This window comes from Hyaena hyaena, unplaced genomic scaffold, assembly GCF_003009895.1.
Source record: "Hyaena hyaena isolate Hyena2069 unplaced genomic scaffold, ASM300989v1 scaffold_398, whole genome shotgun sequence".
NCBI classification, from domain to species: domain Eukaryota; kingdom Metazoa; phylum Chordata; class Mammalia; order Carnivora; family Hyaenidae; genus Hyaena; species Hyaena hyaena.
This window is the reverse complement of record NW_024081032.1, coordinates 1,198,041-1,218,558: the sequence shown is the minus strand read 5'-3', so window position 1 is coordinate 1,218,558 and position 20,518 is coordinate 1,198,041. Positions and strand designations below refer to the sequence as shown.

Sequence of the window (20,518 nt, the reverse complement as noted above, 5' to 3'; positions counted from 1 at the left end):
GGGATCAATAACTAAAAGCAAGTGGGCATATGAAATGGAAAATGCCTACTTTAGCACAGCAATTTAATTGTATTACAGAGAATTCTAGCTATTGCCTTATTAGTATAGCCTTTCAGGGAATTTTAGGCAATTCTTGAGCACAAAGGTTAATTCTCCGTAACTGACATAATGACCCATGTAGAGGGTGTTCAAAACAGCTCTCTTTCATAGATAGAAGGATAGTCACAGAAGACACAGAAGAACTTTTCTTGAAGAACCTTAGAGCTACGAGCAGAGTGTACGGCCCTTACAGGTTACAAAATTCCAGTAGCTTTTCACAGAACAGTCATTCTGAATTAGCTGCAGTCTTTAGAGTAGCCTTGTGTCTGATGTGAAACATACAAGGTATCCCTTCTACTGAAACTGTTACGATTCCAGGGGTCAGAATTGTATTTTCATGATTTTTCAAGATTCTAATTTAGAAGTAAACTTTATTTGACTTTTTTATATTGAATTATATTTACTAGTCTTTATGTCTTAATTTCAACAGCATCACTGCAAAACTTGAAAGAGCTTTAGAAAAAGTTGCTCCTCTTCTTCGTGAAATTTTTGTAGACTTTGCCCCATTCCTATCTCGTACACTTCTTGGCAGTCATGGACAAGAGCTATTGATAGAAGGTATGATTTCTCTCTCTATTCTAATTATTTTAGTTTCCTATAATGTATCTCTTAATCATGACCTAATTTGTACTTCTGGAGGAATATTTATTGCCAAAAGAATGTAAAGACATTGCTTCCACAAATTCTAATATGATATTTATATATGATGTCTTCTTATTCATATTTTTAAATAACATGTTTTCATAGTCAGTGCTAATAACAGAATGCAAACTTGTGAAAAAGTGTTGGCTTAGGAGACTCTGGCTTTTATAATCCTAGTCTTCCAGGGCTGCGGGATCACCTTCATTAGACGATGTGTATACTAAGCAATACTCTCTAAACTTTCCTAGTAAGAGCCGTGCTTCTGTAAGTGACATCTTATTCACCTAGCATTTGTAATGTGAGAATTCTTAGCGGAGAAAATGTAAAGAAATACTTAACCTGGAGTTTATGAAGCTATTGTCTTTCACTCAACAGCAGCTTAAATGGACTGAGGAGGGAAAGCAGATAGATTAATTGTGGTGAAGATGTAATTAATGCACCTGTATTAAGAGAGCAGCTTTGGAAAATACGGTTATCTGACGCCTTATTTCATCAAAAAGTTTGTTTTATGAATATTCATGAGCCTCAGAAAGGGACCATCTCAATATCCAAGTGACCCTGTGAATAAATAATGGCCTCACAGGTACTGTTCCTTGGATTTAGCAGCCTTACATACATATGATGTTGCTTTGTGCTCTCTATTTACTGTCATTTTCCTGTTACTGTTCTACCATTGTCTCAACTGCTTTTACGCCAGAGAGGCAGTAATAGTAACTTGCTTGGGTTAGCTTAGAAAGTAGCTGAGAAAGTTACATGCTGTCTACAAAATGTTGTCAGTGGTAGCACCTCCCTTCCAGCGTTCTTGTGAGAATTAAATTATGTAATGCACATAAAATGTCTTAGAACAGTGACGCACAGGTGGGCTATTCATTAAAAAAAAAAAAAAACAACACTTTGAATTCTTGTTCTAGGCCAAGCGTTTTCTTAGGTACTTAGAATATATCACTATATCAGAGACAAAGGTGTTGATTCTAAAAACGAAAGCAAATGAACAAACAAACAAAAGCAGAAACGGGGGCGCCTGGGTGGCTTAGTCGGTTGGGCGTCCGCTGTCCGCTTTCGCTGAGGTCATGATCTCGCGGTTCGTGGGTTCGAGCCCCGCGTCGGGCTCTGTGCTGACTGCCAGCTCAGAGCCTGGAGCCTGTTTCAGTCTGTGACTCCCTCTCTCTCTGACCCTCCCCTGCTCACGCTGTCTCTCTCTCTCTCTCTCTCTCTCTCTCTCCTAGAAATAAATAAAACATTAAAAAAAAAAAAAAAAAAAGCAGAAACAGACCCGTAAATCTGGAGAACAAACTCCTGGTGACCAGAATGGGGGGGGGGGAGGATGGGCAAAATGGATGAATGGGAGTGGCAGACGCAGGCTTCCAGTTACTGAATGAATAAGTCACGGGGATGAAATGTTACAGCACAGGGAATACAGTGAATGGTATTATAATAGTGTTGGACGCTGACAGATGGTGAGCATAGCATAGCATACAAAGTTGTTGATCACTATGCTGTACACCTGAACTAATGTAACACTGCATGCCAACTATAATATAATAGCAACAAAAAAAACACACCTTAATTAAAAAAATAATCCCTGCCTTGAGTTTATATTCCAAAAAGGAGAGGACACTTAGATAAACATTAGACATAATAAATTATATAGTTAGGAGATGGTAAATGCTACATTAGAGGATAAGTCCAACATAGGGGTTAGGGATTTTAAAATGGCAGGGTCAGGTCGCAGTTTTAAAGAGGATGATTTAGTAAATAAACTGCAGCGTGACCCTGCTGTGTTTATAATCCCAAACCCCTGTGTTGAACTTAATTCTTTAACGTAGCACTTACCATCTTCTAACATGTTATATAATTGTACATAGACCAGTGGTAAAAATTATATTTGAGCAAAGACTTACAGGAGGTGAGTCATACAGCTTACTAGAAAAACATTCTAGACTGAGAGAATATTTGATGCAATGACCCCTTAACACGCGTTACTTTACAATAAGAAAAAAAAATCAATAAACATTATTGAAAAAATAAATCTTAAATGTTTCTTCATTCACTAAAAGTCTTTTATTTTTTCTGTATTTATATATATCTTTTCCAAAAGTGATTTGACAAACTTATACAAGAAATATATAAATAGTGGTCAAAACGTGCTAAAATAAACGAAGAATAAATTTAGAAATGTTAGCATGGGTCCTGTAGTGTTATTAAAACTGGGCCACAAATCAGCACTAAGTTTTTCAGCAGCCAAAGAAAAGAAGAAATTATGTTAAGATTCACATTCCTGGTTCCTCAGTGATGCTTTGTGACAATTTTAAGCTCTGAGGAATTACTGTCAGATAACTGTTAACTGCTTTCTGTTGATCAGGCAAAACCCCACATATGTAGCCCCTTCCCAGAATTTTCCAAGACCAGACATCTGGACTGTTTTTTGTTTCTTCCCAGTATTGCAGAAAGGAGGTAGAAGAAAGGCCTGGGTAGGTAAATGAGAGCTGTTTTTCTTGGGCTTCCCTAAGTTTATCTAAAATACTCTGAATTGAGTTGAAAGAGTAATAAGAACATGCCTCTTGGATTTTAAAAAAAAAAAAACTGTGCTAAAAATGAAACATTGGAAAAAGTTTTATATTGAAAGCTCTTGTGGTGTTCATCTGGCAGGATGCAATGTTATAACTTTTCTGCATCCAGAGTTTATCATATTTTTTAAAGTATGAAGATGTTATCCTCATATTCATTTTTGTCTTAACATTAATTTACTTAAAACATGATGATATCAAATGGTACAGTTTGAGGTTTGGGTTTTATTTTTTTAAGTAGAATGTTGACACACTTAGGATATGTCCTCCGAATTTCTGCCTAACTATACATTCCAAAAACCTAGAAACATCTGCTGTATAACAGAACAATATTCTGTATCCCTCATAATTTACTTATAACTTTCCTTTTCAGACTCACATAGTCTCCATCCTCTTGCTATAGAAAACATTAATTATTGAAAACAAGTTACACAATATCACATTTCCTTGTTTTTGTACAACCATATCTTCTGCATTGCATCTCTTTCCTTTTTTTCTCTCCCCCAAATTATTCTCATCCTTTGAATCCAGCTTTAGTTTCCTTAAGCGTTATTAACGACTTCTCTTCTGTGATCCTGTGCTGTTTTATTTAGATAATTTCTATAAAATCTTTCCTGACTTATAAATAAGAAGTATCTTATTGTTTATGTTAAATTGCCTAGCTTATAATATTCAATACTTTTCCCTATTCTTGACTAGAATATTATTTTTGTTACTAATAATTTCTGGTAGAGGTAAGTTTGGAAAATAAGGTGGTAAGACAGGTAAAATGCTGTGTTCTATAATAAGCATTTCCAGTATTGATCAGTCATCTACACTCATGAATTAGCCACCATGCTTATCCAACGTCGATTCTTGCTCTCCACCCCAGTCTCTGGAAATACATGCCCTTTTATGTTCTCATTCTTGAACATGTACTCTAGATCATTCTCTTTTTTTCCCCCTTTTCTCCATTTCCCCTATTTCTCTAATTTGAAACACTTCCTCTCCTCTGGGGGGGGGGGGGACTATCAACTATTGTAAAGGACTTAGGAGATTTACATGATAAAAATACCTGGAGAGTGTAAATGTGTAAATGTAAACGTAGGCACTGATGATAACCATCAAGTATACATGTATTTAGAGAACTAAGCAAATGGTGGTTATATGGGAGAGAATATAATAGTATATAATGGCTGTAAACTCTGAAAACTGAAAAAAGGAGGAGGACAGTAATTATATTTGTGATGGCATTATTGATATTTTTATAAAACTGTTACATAATGTATAAAACCAATTAATAATTGTTGATATTCTAATTATTTTATCCTATGTGCCTGAAAATCAAAATTTTCATCAAATAATGAAATCTAGATATTAAATACAGTTTAAGCAAAAGCATTTAGTTTTGAATTTGAATGGGATATTATAAAAGCTAAATTATTATCTATATACACACACAAACAGACACACACTCACATATGTCCTGTAGTCCTGTCTACTGTTTTGCCTAGGAACAATGACCAGTTAGTAGCAAAGAGTACACCTGGTTTCCAGATTGTAGTCTTGAAATATCATTTGCCACTGAAAGTTCGAACCTTGGAGAAATGAGTGATGTCAAGGCCAGAACAGTAAATGTTGATGATTTGCCTGCAACACTTGGTGAGACCAAAGCCAAGGAAGGTATTGACCACTGTCAGAAGTACTCAGGACCTCACTTGAAAGCTCTCTTATTGGCCAAAGATTGGGCATTTTCGACATCAGTAGGTATAATTAACTGCAGTGCATCCAAAGGCACGGATGTGTTTAAATGTGTAAGTCATAAGAATGATTTTTAAAATGATTTGATTGAATTTAGAAGATAGGGAACCAACTCATTATTTTGAAAACTGATCAATGAAGGGAAAATTTTGTCCTGTTATACCTTTGTAAGTTATATCATTTATGTTATCCATTCATTAATGAGGGACGTCTTCTTTTACAGAAATATAAATATATCTGATAAATGATAGATTTTTGGGTTAGCTCATTAACATTTAGCATCCTCTGAGAAATTAATAGACCTTAGCATCAGTTACTGCTAACATCACAGAAGGAGAGACAAATAGATAGCCAGATGGAGATAACGCTGTCACGCATCAAGACTGACTGACTGACTGCATGAATGAATGAATGAGTCAATTAAAGCTGAATCTGACTGAGACTATACACCCAATATGTTAAACTATGCATTAAGAATTCTGTCATCAAAATTAACACTGTTGGAAATTCTGTACAATAAATATCTTGGTTCCTTCAAAATAATTTATATCGGGGAAAAAAAGAGATAGAAGGAGTTCTGTAGCTTAAAAGAGCTTTAAAATCTTAAAAAAATTAGTAAAACTGAATTGTTCACAGATACAACTATCATTTGGGTAATAAACTTTAAAAAGAAAAACCAAAGTGATTATCACAAAAATTAGATAATGATTTGTTAAAAGTAAGGAGAATAACACAAGACACATGGAGGGCTTCTGGGATACTTGGCAAAAGTCTGTTTCTTTAGCTATGTAGTGGTTATAATGATCATTTTAAAATAATTCATAAATTCGTGTTTTATGTATTTGAATTATCTGTGTTATATTTTACAGAAGAATTTTAATGTTCTCTAAGGGTGAAAGTTATAAAAAGCTTTTATTGTCATTAAATACATATGTAACATTGAACTAAATTATAGAAGTAATTTCTGTCCATGATAATCCATCACTTTCAATAAAACCTGTTTTTAAAATATCTCAAATTATTTTCATGGAATTTGATGAGTTTTTCTTTTAAATTTCTATAGTTGAATAGAGGTTGAAAATAACCAACATAATTCTGAAGATGAAAAAGCTATTATAATTTTAAAGGTGTGGTAGTGGCCCGAGCTAAACAGATCACTGTGTCAGAAAAAAAAATATCTAGAACTAGATCCCAACACAGAGAGACAGGGCTGTGACAGAGCTGTCATTGCAAAAAGAGATGTATAATGCAACAAGTGCAGATAGAGCAATTGGATCCCTTCCTCACTAAAGACACAGAAAGTCACTACTAAGATGGTTGAAAAAGTAAAACTTCAAATGCTGTAGAAGAAAATATAGAACAATATCTGTATTGCCAAACTCGGGAAATATTTCTTTAACTAGAAAAACAACAACAACAACAAAAAAAAAAACATAAAATTTAGAGGTTGATAAAATTGACCATCTAAAAATTACTCTAGTTTATCTAAAGACACCATTAAAAAGTGAAACCATGTAGAATGACATCAGCAAGATTGTGAACTACAAAGCTTCAGGCCCTCATTCCTCCATAGAAACACTAAATAAACAGTGTATGGACTAAAGACCTGAATAAAACTGTAAGAACCAGTTAAAAAACTTCAGCAACCATGCAGATATTCCAAAAGTTAGATATTCCATGGTATTTTGTTAGTCCTTGGGCTCTTTCCTTTCCTGTACAGTATGGCAGGCATGGTCAGGAGGAAATCACTGAATTCCCATTTCTTCCCTTGGAATGACAGGAAAAGAATACAAATTTCTTGGATCATTCTAGATTGTCTGGTGGCTTCCCAAAAGACTGATTTCTGTCTTGCCTATCTCAAAGCACAGTAGGGATAGTTATACCATTTCAATAATAGATTAAAGGGTACTAAAAGCAGTGGCAGGCAATATGGCATGTTATTGATGCAGGAGGTATACAGTCCTATGGGCAGTCGGGAGCATGAGATTATGGGAAAAGTTTTGAGAGGATCCTGAGCCTTTAAGCCAGCCACTTAGTGAAAGTCTTCCCTTATACAAAGTTCATAAAGACTGAAAGACTTTTTTCAAATGCCCAAATTTCAGCAAAAGTTCACAAATTATAGAAAGAACAAGGAAGCATGGCCCTTTCAAATGAAGAAATAAGTTTCCAAACACTGACCCTAAGAAAAGCAGTCTTCTGACTTATATGATAAAGAATTGTTTTTAACCTTCTTTAACATGTTGAGTGAACTAAAAGAAGATACAGACTGACAACAAAATCATGAAAATGTTTTATTAATAAAAGAAGAATATCAGTGAAGAAATATTTAAAAAGAGCCAAGCAAATTTGGGGACTCAAAAAATGCAATAGGTCAGTTGAAAAATTCACTAGGGATGTTTAATTGCAGATTTGATGAGACAGATGAAAGAGTTTGTGAGCTTGAAGACAGGTCATTTGAAATTACTAAATTAGAGGAGCAAAAATTAAAAAAAAATGAGACAAGTGAACAGAACCTAAGGGACTTATGATGCTTCATTAGACAGACCAATATAACATTATGGCAATACTAGAAGAAGACAGAAAGGAGCAGAGAATGCATTTGAAGAAATAATGCCTGAAAACTTAATACAGTTTCATGAAACAAAATTCAAGTAGATTAATTCAAACAGACATACAGCAACATACATTGTAATCCAATCAAGGAAAGGCATATTCAAAAAAAATCTTGGAAGCAGTGAGAGAAAAGTCATTTGTTACATATTAAGAAGCTTCTCTAAGATTGTCAGAAATTTTTTTCAGCAGAAACCTTGTACACCAGAAAATAGTGGGATAGTATATATATTTTTAAATACCATTAAACAAATATACTATATCCAGCACAGATATATTCAAAACTGGAGGAGAAAGTGAGAATTTTCCATATTAAAAAAAACCAAAAAACAAAAAAAAAAAACTGATGGAGTTCATCATCACTAGATCTAATCAAGAAGCAATGGTAAAGACAGCCCTTCCACGTGAAACATAAAGATGCTAGACAATAACTTGAAGACATAAAAAAAATGTAAAGTTCTCCAAAATAAAGATAAATATATGGACAAATAGAGAAACCTATGTTATTATAATTTTGTTTCATAATTCTACTTTCAATGATTTCATACAAATCATACAAGTAATTATAAGTCTTTGCTAATGGGTACACAATATATAAAGATGCAGTGATACAGCAATGACATATCATGGAAGTGGTGGTAGAGATGTAAAGGAGTAAAGCATTTATATGCAATTTAAGCTATTCAGTTTGAAACAGATTGTTAAAATTTTGAGATGTTTTATTTAATCCCCATAACTACAAAGAAAGTATCTATAGGGGAACCTGGGTGGCTCACTTGGTTAAGCATCTGGCTCTTGGTTTTGGCTCAGGTCATTATCTCATGGTTTCTTGAGATTGAGCCCCACACAGAACCCACTTGAGATTCTCTCTCTCTTTGTCTCTGACCCTCCACAGGTCACAAGTGCATTCTTTCTCTTTCTCTCTCTCTCTCTCAAAATAAATAAACATTAAAAAAATATATATCTATACGATTTATGCAAAATAAATTGAAAAGGTTGTTAAAGCACATCATTATAAAAAATTAAATGCAAAGAAAGGCAGTAACGGAGCAAATGAGGTCCCAAAATGCTTTAAAACATACAGAGCATAATTCAGAAAATGGCAATTGTAAGTTTCCCCATCAGTAATTACTTAAAAGGTTGAGTTTATTAAATACTCCAATCAAAAAACATAAATTGAATGAATGATATGCAAAGAAAAATGATTCAATTAAATGGTCTGTACAAGAGATTCATTTTAAATCTGAACACAGACACACAGATAGAAAATGAAAGATGGAAAAAAGATATTTCATACAAATAGTAACCAAAATGGAGTAGTGGTAAATATACTAATATAAGACAAAATAGCCTTAACTCAGAAATTGTTATAAGACTCAGAGATAGACAGTACATAAGTATAAAAGGATCTATTTACCAAGAACATACAATAATTATAAGTTTATATGTATCAAACATCAGAGTCCCCAAATATATAGAACAGAAATGGACAGAATTGAAGGGAGAAATGCAAAGTCTACAATAACAGCAGGATATTTCAGTATGTCACTTTCAATAATGGATAGAACAGCCAGACAGAAAGAAGGTCAATAAGGAAACAAATGACTAGAACAAAACTTATAGACTAATCGGACCTAACAAACATATATAGAAATCTCCCCACAACAACAAAACACCAATTTTTCTTAAGTACACATGCAGCATTTTCCAGGATAAACTGTAAGTTAGACCACAAAACAAGTCTTAATATGATTAAAATTATTAAATCATACAAAGTATCTTTTCTGTTCACAGCGGAATAAAACTAGAAATCAATAGCAGAAAGAAAATTGGCAAATCCACAAATATGTGGAAATTAAACAACATGCTCTATATAACCATGAGGGCAAGGAAGCAATTAAAACAGATCTTGAGACAAATGAAAAGTGAAACACAAAATATCAAAACTACAAGATGTGCAAAAGCAGAGGTCATGGGAAAATTTGTAGTTATAAAGTTTTACATTAAAAAGAAAAAGATCTCAAATCAATAACCTAACTTTACACCTTAAAGAACTAGTAAAAGAACAAATTAAACCCCAAGCTGACAGAAAAAAATGAAATAATAAAGATTAGAACAGAGATTTTAAAAACAAATAGAGAATGGAAAAATAGAGAAAACCAACAAAAACAAGAGGTGGTTCTTTATAAAGATCAACAAAATTGACAAACCTTTAGTTGGATTAACCAAGATCAAAAGAGTCAAAGTTTAACTAAAATCAGAGATGAAAAAGGGGATATCACATCCTATGCTAGTAAGAAGGATTATAAGAGAATACTCCGAACAACTGTATGCCAATAAATTGGATAGCCTAGATGAAACGGAATTCTTAGAAATACATAGTTTATGCATACTGAATCATGAAGAAATAGAATATCAGAACAGACCCAAAAATGAGTAAGGAGATTGAATCAATTATCTCCCAACAAAGAAAAGCCCAGTATCACATGGCTTTACTGGTGCAGCATTCCAAACATTTAAGAATACCACCAGTTCACTGGGTGTTATATGGAAGTGAAGAATCACTAAATTCTGCTCCTGAAATCATTGTTACACTATATGTTAACTAACTTGGGATTTAATTAAAAAGAAAAATTAAAAGAAATAAAAATACCATTAAAACCCATAATTTACAAGCAGAGAACTATAAGTTAAATTGTGAAATATCTACAGAATTAAATCTTAAACAGCCAATAGAAAGCATCATATATAGAATGTTTGACAAACTTGTCTGATCATTGGAACCTCCTGGGATGATTTATAAAAGAATAGGGCTAACCCTAGACATACTGATTCAAAATCTTCATGAGGAAAGAATGGATATATATTTTTTCATCAGGTTGCCAGGTGATTTTTATGGTGAGGCAAATGTATGAAATTCTTTTGTACCACATGTATGCTTAATGACAAGAGAATAAAATGCTATCAACTAATACATACCATTTCTTACATTTTCATAAAAATAATAATTAAAAAAAAGAGAAACTCAAAAAAAGAATACCACCAGATCTTCTCTAAGTTTTTAAAAAAATTAAAATTCAAGAGAAATTTATACCTTCAAACTGACTATATGAGGCCAGCATTTCCCTGATACCAAAGCCAGACAAAAACATTAAAAGAAAATACAGACCCAAATCCTTTATAAAAACCTCTGCAAAAATCCTCATCAATATAAATCAGAATTCAGCAGCATATTTAAAAGGATTATACATATGATCAAGAAGGATGTATTCTAGAATGTAAGGATGGTTCACATAGGAAAACTGATATAAATGTAAGACACCACATTAATAGAAGGAAGGAAGAGGAAAAACTTAATGATCATCTCAATTGATGCAGAAAAGGATTTGACCAATTCAACAGCCTTTCATGATAAAAAAAAAAAAAAAAAAAGCACTTAAGGAGGAAGAGAGAGAAACTAACTCAACATAATAAAGGCCATATATGAAAGACTTAACAGCTAACATGCTTAATGGGAAAAAACTGAAATCTTTTCCTTTAAGATCAAGAGCAAGATAGGGATGCCCACTTTAACGACTTCTATGGAACATTGCACTGGAAGTTTTAGTAAGAGTAATTATGTGAAAAAAGAAATGGCATCAGGGGTGCCTAGGTGACTCAATCAGTTAAACATCTGACTTTGGCTCAGGTCGTGATCTCATGGTCCGTGGGTTCAAGTCTCGAGTACTGACAGTTCAGCTCCTGGAACCTGCTTCAGATTCTTTGCCTACCTCTCTCTCTCTCTGCCCCTTCTCTCTCTCTCTCTCTCTCTCTCTCTCTCTCAAAAATAAGTAAACATTAAAAAATAATAAAAAGTACTAAAATTGTAAAGGAAAAGTGAAATATTGTTTGTATATTACATTATATGTAGAAAACCCTATATATTCTACAAAATACCTGTTAATGAATTCAGTAGTATTTCAGGATACAAAATCAACACTCTGAAAGTCAGTTGTAGTTCTATGAATGAACATTGAAAAATGCAAGAAGGAAATTAAGAAAAAAATCCAATTTACAATCATATCAAAAAGAGTAAAATATTTAGGAATAAACTTAACCAACAAGCTAGGAAAAAAAAAAAGCCTTGTATACTGAAAACTATAAAACACTAGTGAGAGAAATAAAAGAAGAATCATATAATTAGAGAGACAGCCCATAACCCATGCTTGTGGACTGGAAGACTAATACTGTTAAGATGTCAATAATAACCACAGTCTACGATTTAATGTAGTCTCTCTCAAAATTCCAGTGGTACTTATTGCAAGATAGCAAAATCTCTACTAATAAGAATATGGAATCTCAGCCCCAATTAGCCAAAACAATGTTGAGAAAGAACAAATTTGGAGGTCTCCTACTTCCTGATTTCGAAGTTTATTACAAAGCTCCAGTAATCAAAGAGTATGGTACTAGCCTAAACACAGACTAATAGACCAATGGGATAGAATCTCTGGCCCAGAAATGAACCCTTGCCTACATGATTAAATAATTTGCAACATGGATTCAGTTGGGGAAAGTACAGTCATGTCAACAAATCATGCTGTGAAAACCTGATGTCCATATATGACTGAATGAAGTTGAGCCCTTAACCTTACACCATGTACAAAAATTCATGCAAAATAGATCAAAGACCTAAATGTAAGACCTAAAACCTTAAAGCCTTTAGAAGAAAATAAAAGGATAAAAACCCCATGTTACTGGATTTGACAATGATTTCTTGGATATGACACCAAAAGCACAGGGAACAAAAGTAAAAATTGATAAATTGGACTTCGTCAAATTTAGAGTCTTTTGTGTATCAAAGGACACAATCCGTAATGTAAAAAGGCCGCATACAAACAGGGAGAAAATATTTGCAAACCAAATCTGTTGTAGGTTTACTATTGAGAATATATGAAAAACTACTACAATTCAACAAAGCATGAGTAATTTCAAAATGGACATATTAAAGCCATGGGCTACCACCTTACACCTCTCAGGATGGCTGCTCTCAAAAATCCAGAAAATGGCATGTTGTCAAGGATGTGGAGAAACTGTAAACCTTGCACACTCTTGGTGGGAATGTAAAACTGTGTAGCCAGTATGGGGAGCAGCATGGCAGTTCCTCAAAAAATTGGAAACAGAATTATCCCATGAATCAGCTGTCCTGCTTCTGGGTACATATCTAAAAGAATTGAGAGGCTCCTGGGTGGCTTAGTTAGTTGAGGTTTGACTTTGTCTCAGGTTATAATCTTGCAGTTCATGAGTTCAGGCCTCATGTTGGGCTCTGCTGACAGCTCAGAGCATGGAGCCTGCTTCACATTCTTTGTGTGCCTCTTTCCCCTTCTCTCAGTCTCTCTCTCTCTCTCAAAAATGAAAATAAACATTAAAAAAATTTAAAACAATTGAAAACAAATGTCAAACATGCATTTGTGCACTCATATTCATAGCTGCATTATTCAAAATACCCAAGGGGTGGAAACACCCTAAGTGACTAAATATAGATGAATGAATAAATGAAATATGCTATGTACATGCAGTGGAATATTACTCAGTCTTAAAAAGGAAGAAAATTCGGACTTCCTACAACATGGATGTACCCTTGAGGACATTATGTTAAGTGAAATAAGCAAGTCACATAAAGACTGTCTGATTCCCTTTCTGTGAGATATCTAGATTTGTCAAATTTACAGAAACAGACAGTAGTTGCCAGAAATGCAGGAAAAACGGGAGTTGTTTAATGGTAATAGAGTTTCAGTTTTGCAAGTTTGCAAAGTTCTGGAGATTGCACAACACTGTGAATATACTTACCAGTTAGAAATGGTTAAGACAGAAATTTTTATGTTACATGTGTTTTGCCACAATTTTAAGAAAAGTGAGAAGTTTAGCTACAGATTGGAAAGATATAATTCTAACACCAAAAATTGAAAAAGGTCGATATCCAGGTTACACAGAAAAACAATCAATAAGAAACTCATAATTCCATGGAACAGTGGGTAAAAGACAAAATCATTTAATTTACAGATGAGGAAAATGCAGATGGCCCATAAGCATGTAAAGAACATAAAAATTCAACCTCATTTTGAATCAGGTAAATTGTACAAAATAGGCCTTTGCTTCCAGTTGGTTAAAAATTTATATTTAAAACCCATCCCATTGGTAGCAAATATATATTTTTAAATCCATGGACTAAAGGTGTAGAGTTTTCTAGTAGGAGTGTAAATTGATGCAAACAATTTGAAATGTAATTTACACTACCTTATAAATTTGAATTTGTAAGTTATATTGACTTGGCAACTTCATGTCTTTGCGTGTATCATGAAGTAATTTTTGCATATATACACAAGCAGATGTAAATACAAAATGTTTATAGCAACACTGTTCTTGCTGAGGACAAACTAGAAGCAAAGAGTTCACTAAGAGGAGAGTGGACAGTGAATGGTATGGTTGTACAGTACAGTACTATGCAATAGCGAAATGTAATTTTGTAAAAATAAAATTTTTACCAACAGAGCGTAACGCATGAATAAGGATAGTACTAAATCTTATTTAGAAATTCATTAATATAGGGGCGCCTGGGTGGCTTAGTCGTTAGGCGTCCGACTTTCACTTAGGTCATGATCTCGCGGTTCGTGGGTTCGAGCCCCGCGTCGGGCTCTGTGCTGACTGCCAGCTCAGAGCCTGGAGCCTGTTTCAGTCTGTGACTCCCTCTCTCTCTGACCCTCCCCTGCTCACGCTGTCTCTCTCTCTCTCTCTCCTAGAAATAAAACATTAAAAAAAACTTTATATTAATGAATTTCTTTTTTTTAATGTTTTTTATTTATTTCTAAAAAAAACTTTATATTAATGAATTTCTTTTTTTTTTAATGTTTTTTATTTATTTCTAGGAGAGAGAGAGAGAGAGACAGCGTGAGCAGGGGAGGGTCAGAGAGAGAGGGAGTCACAGACTGAAACAGGCTCCAGGCTCTGAGCTGGCAGTCAGCACAGAGCCCGACGCGGGGCTCGAACCCACGAACCGCGAGATCATGACCTAAGTGAAAGTCGGACGCCTAACCGACTAAGCCACCCAGGCGCCCCTATAGTAAAGTTTTTTAAATGTGACTCAAGATGGTAAATTTATAGTAGCTGTTGCTTTTAGGGAAATGGGACCAGGGAACGTTGCATGAGTGCTTCAGGTCTGTAATTTTTATTTCTTAAAATAGGTGTTGATTATCATTACATTACCAGAGGTCAACACACCATGGCTTGACAGCCAAATATACTAGCCATGTGTTTTTGTAAATAAAGTTTTATTGGAACCCATATATCCCATTGTTTTCTGCATACATTTATGCACTACTTTTAAGTTGGTAATGACAGAGTTGTTGATTTAATCAGAGACTAATATCCCACAAAATATTTATTGTCTGACTCTTGTAGAAAAAAATTGACCCTTGATCAATACCAATATGCCTTTCAGTATTCTTAACAACAAAAATAATAAAGAAAGTGTGTTATGTTATGTTAGTTTAGATGTATACACTTTTAATGAAGTTGTAGAGGCTCTTTGTGGACCAAAAAGAGCAAAAAATAGTAAATACAGTTGATTCATTCCCAGTTAATTATTTTTGGACACAGCTTTGGAAATTTCTCCGGTCACATACATTATTTGTTTCTCAAAATTCAAACCATTGTGTTACCAATTATGCCGTGTAGTTTACTATGTCTCCTCTATAACCAAGTCCTTACCTAAGTTTTTAGTTAGCTAAAAATAATGAATTAAACATGACCTTATTGGGGTGTCTGGGTGGCTCTCACTCGGTTAAGCGTCTGACTTCAGCCCAGGTCATGATCTCGTGGTTCCTGAGTTCAAGCCCCACATTGGGCTCTGTCCTGACAGCTCAGAGCCTAGAGCCTGCTTCAAATTCTGTGTCTCCCTCCCCCTCTGCCCCTCCCCTGCTTGCTCTCTGTCTCTCTCTCACTCAAAAATAATAAACATTAAAAAAACATTTTTAAATAAGCTTTATGGCTGGATAAAAGCATTTAGTTATTTATTCTAACTAGAATCTTTAGGGGTAATATTTTTATTATAAAACTCTTAAGCAATTCAAATTATATTGCAAAGCCTTTCAAAAATTGAATTTCTATAGTTTTTATTCCTTTTGATAGCAGTGTCAAATTAAATAATACTTTAAGGGTTGTTTTGTGTTGTTTTTCTGAGAGGGAGAGGACATTATTGTGTACAAGCTGAGAAGGGACAGAGAGGGAGAGAAAGAATCCCAAGTAGGCTCCACACTGTCCGCACAGAGCCCAAAGTGGGGCTCAGTCTATCGAACCATGAGCTATTATGACCTGAGTCTAAATTCAGAGTTGGGAGCCTAACTGAGCTAACCAAGTGCCCCTAGAGTTTTATTATTCTTGAAATAAGTGCTGACAAGTTTTTCCTAAGTTGAAAAAACTGACAGTTAAGTGTCTTAATATTATGTCTTTTGCTTATTATATTTGTTGACATACTAGTTTGAGTTCAAATTCTGTTATTTAAATTTAAAAATATTCAAAATTGATACTGCAAATATATTTCTTTCCTGAAAAAAAAAAAAGACGCGGTTCTAGTGTTCGATCCAGTGTGTCAAATAGAGAAATCTGTAAACTGGATTCTGTAAGTCAAATGCTTATTAAAAATTATAGATGTTAACATATTTTTGATACTTGGACAGCCCTGAATTTTCAAATTTACTCTTGGTAATTCTGAGCAGTATCTTGTAATCTGTTTAAAATATTGTATACATAATTAATTTCTGTACCACTTCTGGGAGGTTACATGGTGCAGTAGTCATCAAATTTTTCTCAAAACTTCTACTAAAATTTACATTTTAAGAGTGCAGTGGACATGACAACTGTGGTTATGTCTAACGACTGAGATATTCTTAAGAACATATATGTGGTTAGTTTCAATTTTTACACAAATTTGACTGAGTTTTTAATGCACAAGATGCACAAGATGCTGGTATAACCTGAAGGAAGTGGAAGGCAAACTTAAGTAATTCCTACTCTAGACATAGATGAATCTAACAACAACAATAAGAAAACCAATTTGGGAGAAGTTATATATAAAGTGTAGCATTGACCTTGTGAATGGTAAGATGGATAATTACGTTTTGTCAGTTTTTCGCAGGTAGTTACTTCATAAAAGAAATTGAAGAAAGGAAAAGTCTCCATATTTTTTTTGTATTTGAATGAATAATTACAATTTTCCAACATCAGATTGTGAGATAACAATCTAACACCAGTAATCTTATGCAGGAAGTCATCTTATATATAAGCTCTGTATTCATAAGTTTTGTCTTCTAAAATTGTAATTATAAGCAACTTTTACAGATTTTCATATTTACTATTTTTTTCTAATGAATTTTTCATATGATGCAAATTTTCATTTTAGAGAACTCAGCATCTCTTGGGGCGCCTGGGTGGCAGAGTTGGTTAACTGTCTGACTTTGGCTCAGGTCATGATCCCACAGCTCGTGATCTCAAGCCCAGTGTCGGGCTCAGTGCTTACAACTCAGAGCCTGAAGCCTGCTTCAGATTCTGTGTTTTCCTCTCTCTCTGCTTTTTTCCCCACTCACACTCTGCCTCTTTCTTTCAAAAATAAATAAATGTTGAAAAAAATTTTAAAAAAAAAAGGAATTCAGTGCTTCTCTTTGTTTTCTGGGTGTATCTTAAATCTAAAAGTACTCTAGAACAAGAGTTTGAAAACTTCTAGATTATGGACCAGCAAACAATCTCTCTCAAATAGTCTTTGTTTTTGTGTTACTTGTTCTCACAACCCTTTAACAAAAATATAAAATCTGTTCTTAGCTTATTGGCCATATAAAAACAAGCTGCAGGCTGGATTTGACTGTGGTTTGCCAACGCCAGGCTGGAGTAAGAGATAATGGCATCATCAAAAACATTAAATTTAGACATTATTGATAACACTGTTTTTATTTTCATTTAATTGGCTGTGATTATTATACTATATGATGGTATAGCTTGAAAGTCTCATATAGTTTCAGAGGTTCCTTTATGTACTAAGCACTTACAAGGTTTTCCTTAATAAATGGTTATAAGCTTTTTGTATTTATTTTATTGATCACATAGTATTCTCGATACCATTTTTTTTGAAAATTTTGTTTAAAAAGATGATTTTCTTTTGGTTGAAAGCCAAGATCATCTGGTATAATTTTTGAACCAACCACAATTCAATGCAGTTACTTAAGATTATATTGACTGCAGATTGCATTTCTCTTGCTGTTTTTGATACATTTCGTTAACTGGTACTTACGTATCATTGTCCATTCTTTACATAATTCTATTTTGGCAAGTGTGTATCTTTAATTCTTAGAGTTATTTTTTTTATAATTTTTTAATGTTTGTGTATTTTTGAGATACAGAGACAGAGCATGAGTGGGGAAGGAGCAGAGAGAGAGGGAGACATAGAATTCGAAGCAGGCTCCAGACTCTGAGCTGTCAGCACAGAGCCCAAAGCGGGGCTCAAACCCACGAACCATGAGATCATGACCTCAGATGAAGTCGGATGCTTGACTGACAGCCACAGAAGTTCCCCCCCCCCCCCGCTCCAACAGACTCGTTATTAATGTTGTTGTAAGAAAGTAGTCACTAGCATTTTAGGAAAATTTCACCAACATATACCAGTTATAATTTCTGTAACATTCCATGTTTTTTGCAAATGATCCATATTTCACATTTTGTGCTAAATATCTCAAAATTTAGGAATTTATAATCAATCATTTTTATTCAAGCAAAGTATTTTGTGCAGTTTAAAAATTTTTATCTGTCTAAATTATTCTTTGGAGGTATTTGTTGGTACATGAATAGTAGATCACTTTAATTTTTACAAATATGATAGTTAAGTGGCATTTTATCAAGGGATCTTGATATTTCAAATAGCTACTGAAAATTTTTAAATACCTGAGTTATTTGGGTTGTCAGAATGTCAAAAGACCGTAGTATAACATGACTTTAAGAAATTATCCCTCAGAAATGACATCTTCAAAAAGGTTTTCACGTGAATCAACAAGATGGAAAAGAGATTTGCATGACTGATCAGCTATTTCACTTGACTTAACATTGACAATCAGTGCTTTTACAATTGTGACAGATTGCCTTCATATAAATATTATAATCTATTGTGAAGATCAGAATATCTTTTAGTATCTGTTCCGTGGTATACAGTATATGTTTACGGATTTTACTTTAAATGCATAAGATCCTTTCTTATTTTCTCTGTGCTTTCAAAAAAGCAGAGGTCAAATTAAAACCTGTGAAATAACAAGGTGTCTTTAGTCAAGATTAAAGCTTTTGTAGTAATGTTGGTTAAATATAGATGTTGATAAATATAAATACATATGGTAATATACAATATAATATAAATGCGTATGATATTGACAGAAACAGGGGGAAAGGGGGAGTGACATAATGTTTTGAAGGAAAAGTGTAACATATTTATTGTGATTTCCTCTTTTTCTCATGATAGAATAACAGTGAGTGGATTGCCCTCCAAATGTAACCACTAGAAAATTGGACAAAATATATAAATCAACAGTTTTTTAGATATTGGACAGTAGGACAGTGCAAACTGTAATCTCTGAGAAAATGGAAATAATTTCATTGGATTCAATGATCTCCCTGACATTTTGGCTGGAGGGACATTCTAGAGTGTTGTAAAAGAAGGGGAATCTGAAGTAAAACAGCAATTTTGCTGAACTGAGAAGACGAAGATTGAAGGACAGGAAGTTGTGGAACAGAGTTTCATAGAGGAGGTAGCTCTGCAGTAAAATAGTTCCAGAAACCTGTGTATGGGCCCCTTGAATCTTTGCTAAATGACATATGTATAGGAAGAAATTCCATTAAGCCTGGCAAAATATGACCAAGGGGCTTCAAAGTGAAGAATATCCTTAACTCACAGAAGAGAGAGAGCATTGTTCTAGCTCTGCCCATCCAGCACAGTGAGTCCTCACAGCTTACTGGGGGGAGTGAGTAGAGAGCTCAGGAGGGTAACACATTAGTAATGGAGTTAAATTATTTTTAGAGTACAAGATACTCTAGTGTAGATCCACCCCTCAAAAACCAAAACTTAAAAGTGAATCTCTGTGGAATCAAATTGATCCACCAGTAATTCAACTGTCACAACAAAGCCTAACCCACGTTAAAAGAACACAGAAAAATATAAACACTAAACAGTGCAACAATTGGAATTGCCAGCGTCCAAATAAAATTACTAGACATAAGAGGAATTAGTGAAGTGTGCACAAAACCAGAAGGAATATCACTTGATAAAAATGACAGAGATGATGAGTTTAAAAGACAAGAATTACCTGCTTTCATAAAGATGTTTAGGTATTAGGTATTTAAAGGAAAACAACACAGTGTGGAGAGAAATGAGCAATATAAAAATATGGAGCTCTGAGAAATTAAAAAATCAAGTGAAAAATTTGTTTAATGGATATAACAGCTAATTATACACTAAGACAGTAACAGTGAATTACAAGATATAGAATAGTATCTTCCCAAACTGAAGCAAAACCAAAAAACAAAAACAAACAAAAGAAGAGACTAAATAAATTAACAGGAAAGAGAGCTGCAGGAGCCTATGAGATAAATCAAGCAGTTAATATATTTAGAATTGGAGTGTAAGACACTGAGATACCACCTCACGCCAGTCAGAGTGGCTAAAATGAGCAAATCAGAGAACTCTAGATGCTGGCGAGGATGTGGAGAAACGGGCACCCTCCTGCACTGTTGGTGGGAATGTAAACTGGTACAGCCCCTCTGGAAAACAGTGTGGAGGTTCCTCAGGAAACTAACAA

The 20,518-nt window shown here is 34.1% G+C and overlaps 1 protein-coding gene across 1 annotated transcript in view; it reads left to right on the top strand.

The window, feature by feature from the left end:
* NBEA (neurobeachin) overlaps positions 1–20,518 on the top strand; it is a 693,804-nt gene that overhangs the window by 280,962 nt on the left and 392,324 nt on the right. The window contains exon 33 of the mRNA XM_039251874.1: positions 530–657. Coding sequence (XP_039107805.1) covers positions 530–657 — 128 coding nt within the window. The remainder of the gene's footprint in view (positions 1–529; positions 658–20,518) is intronic.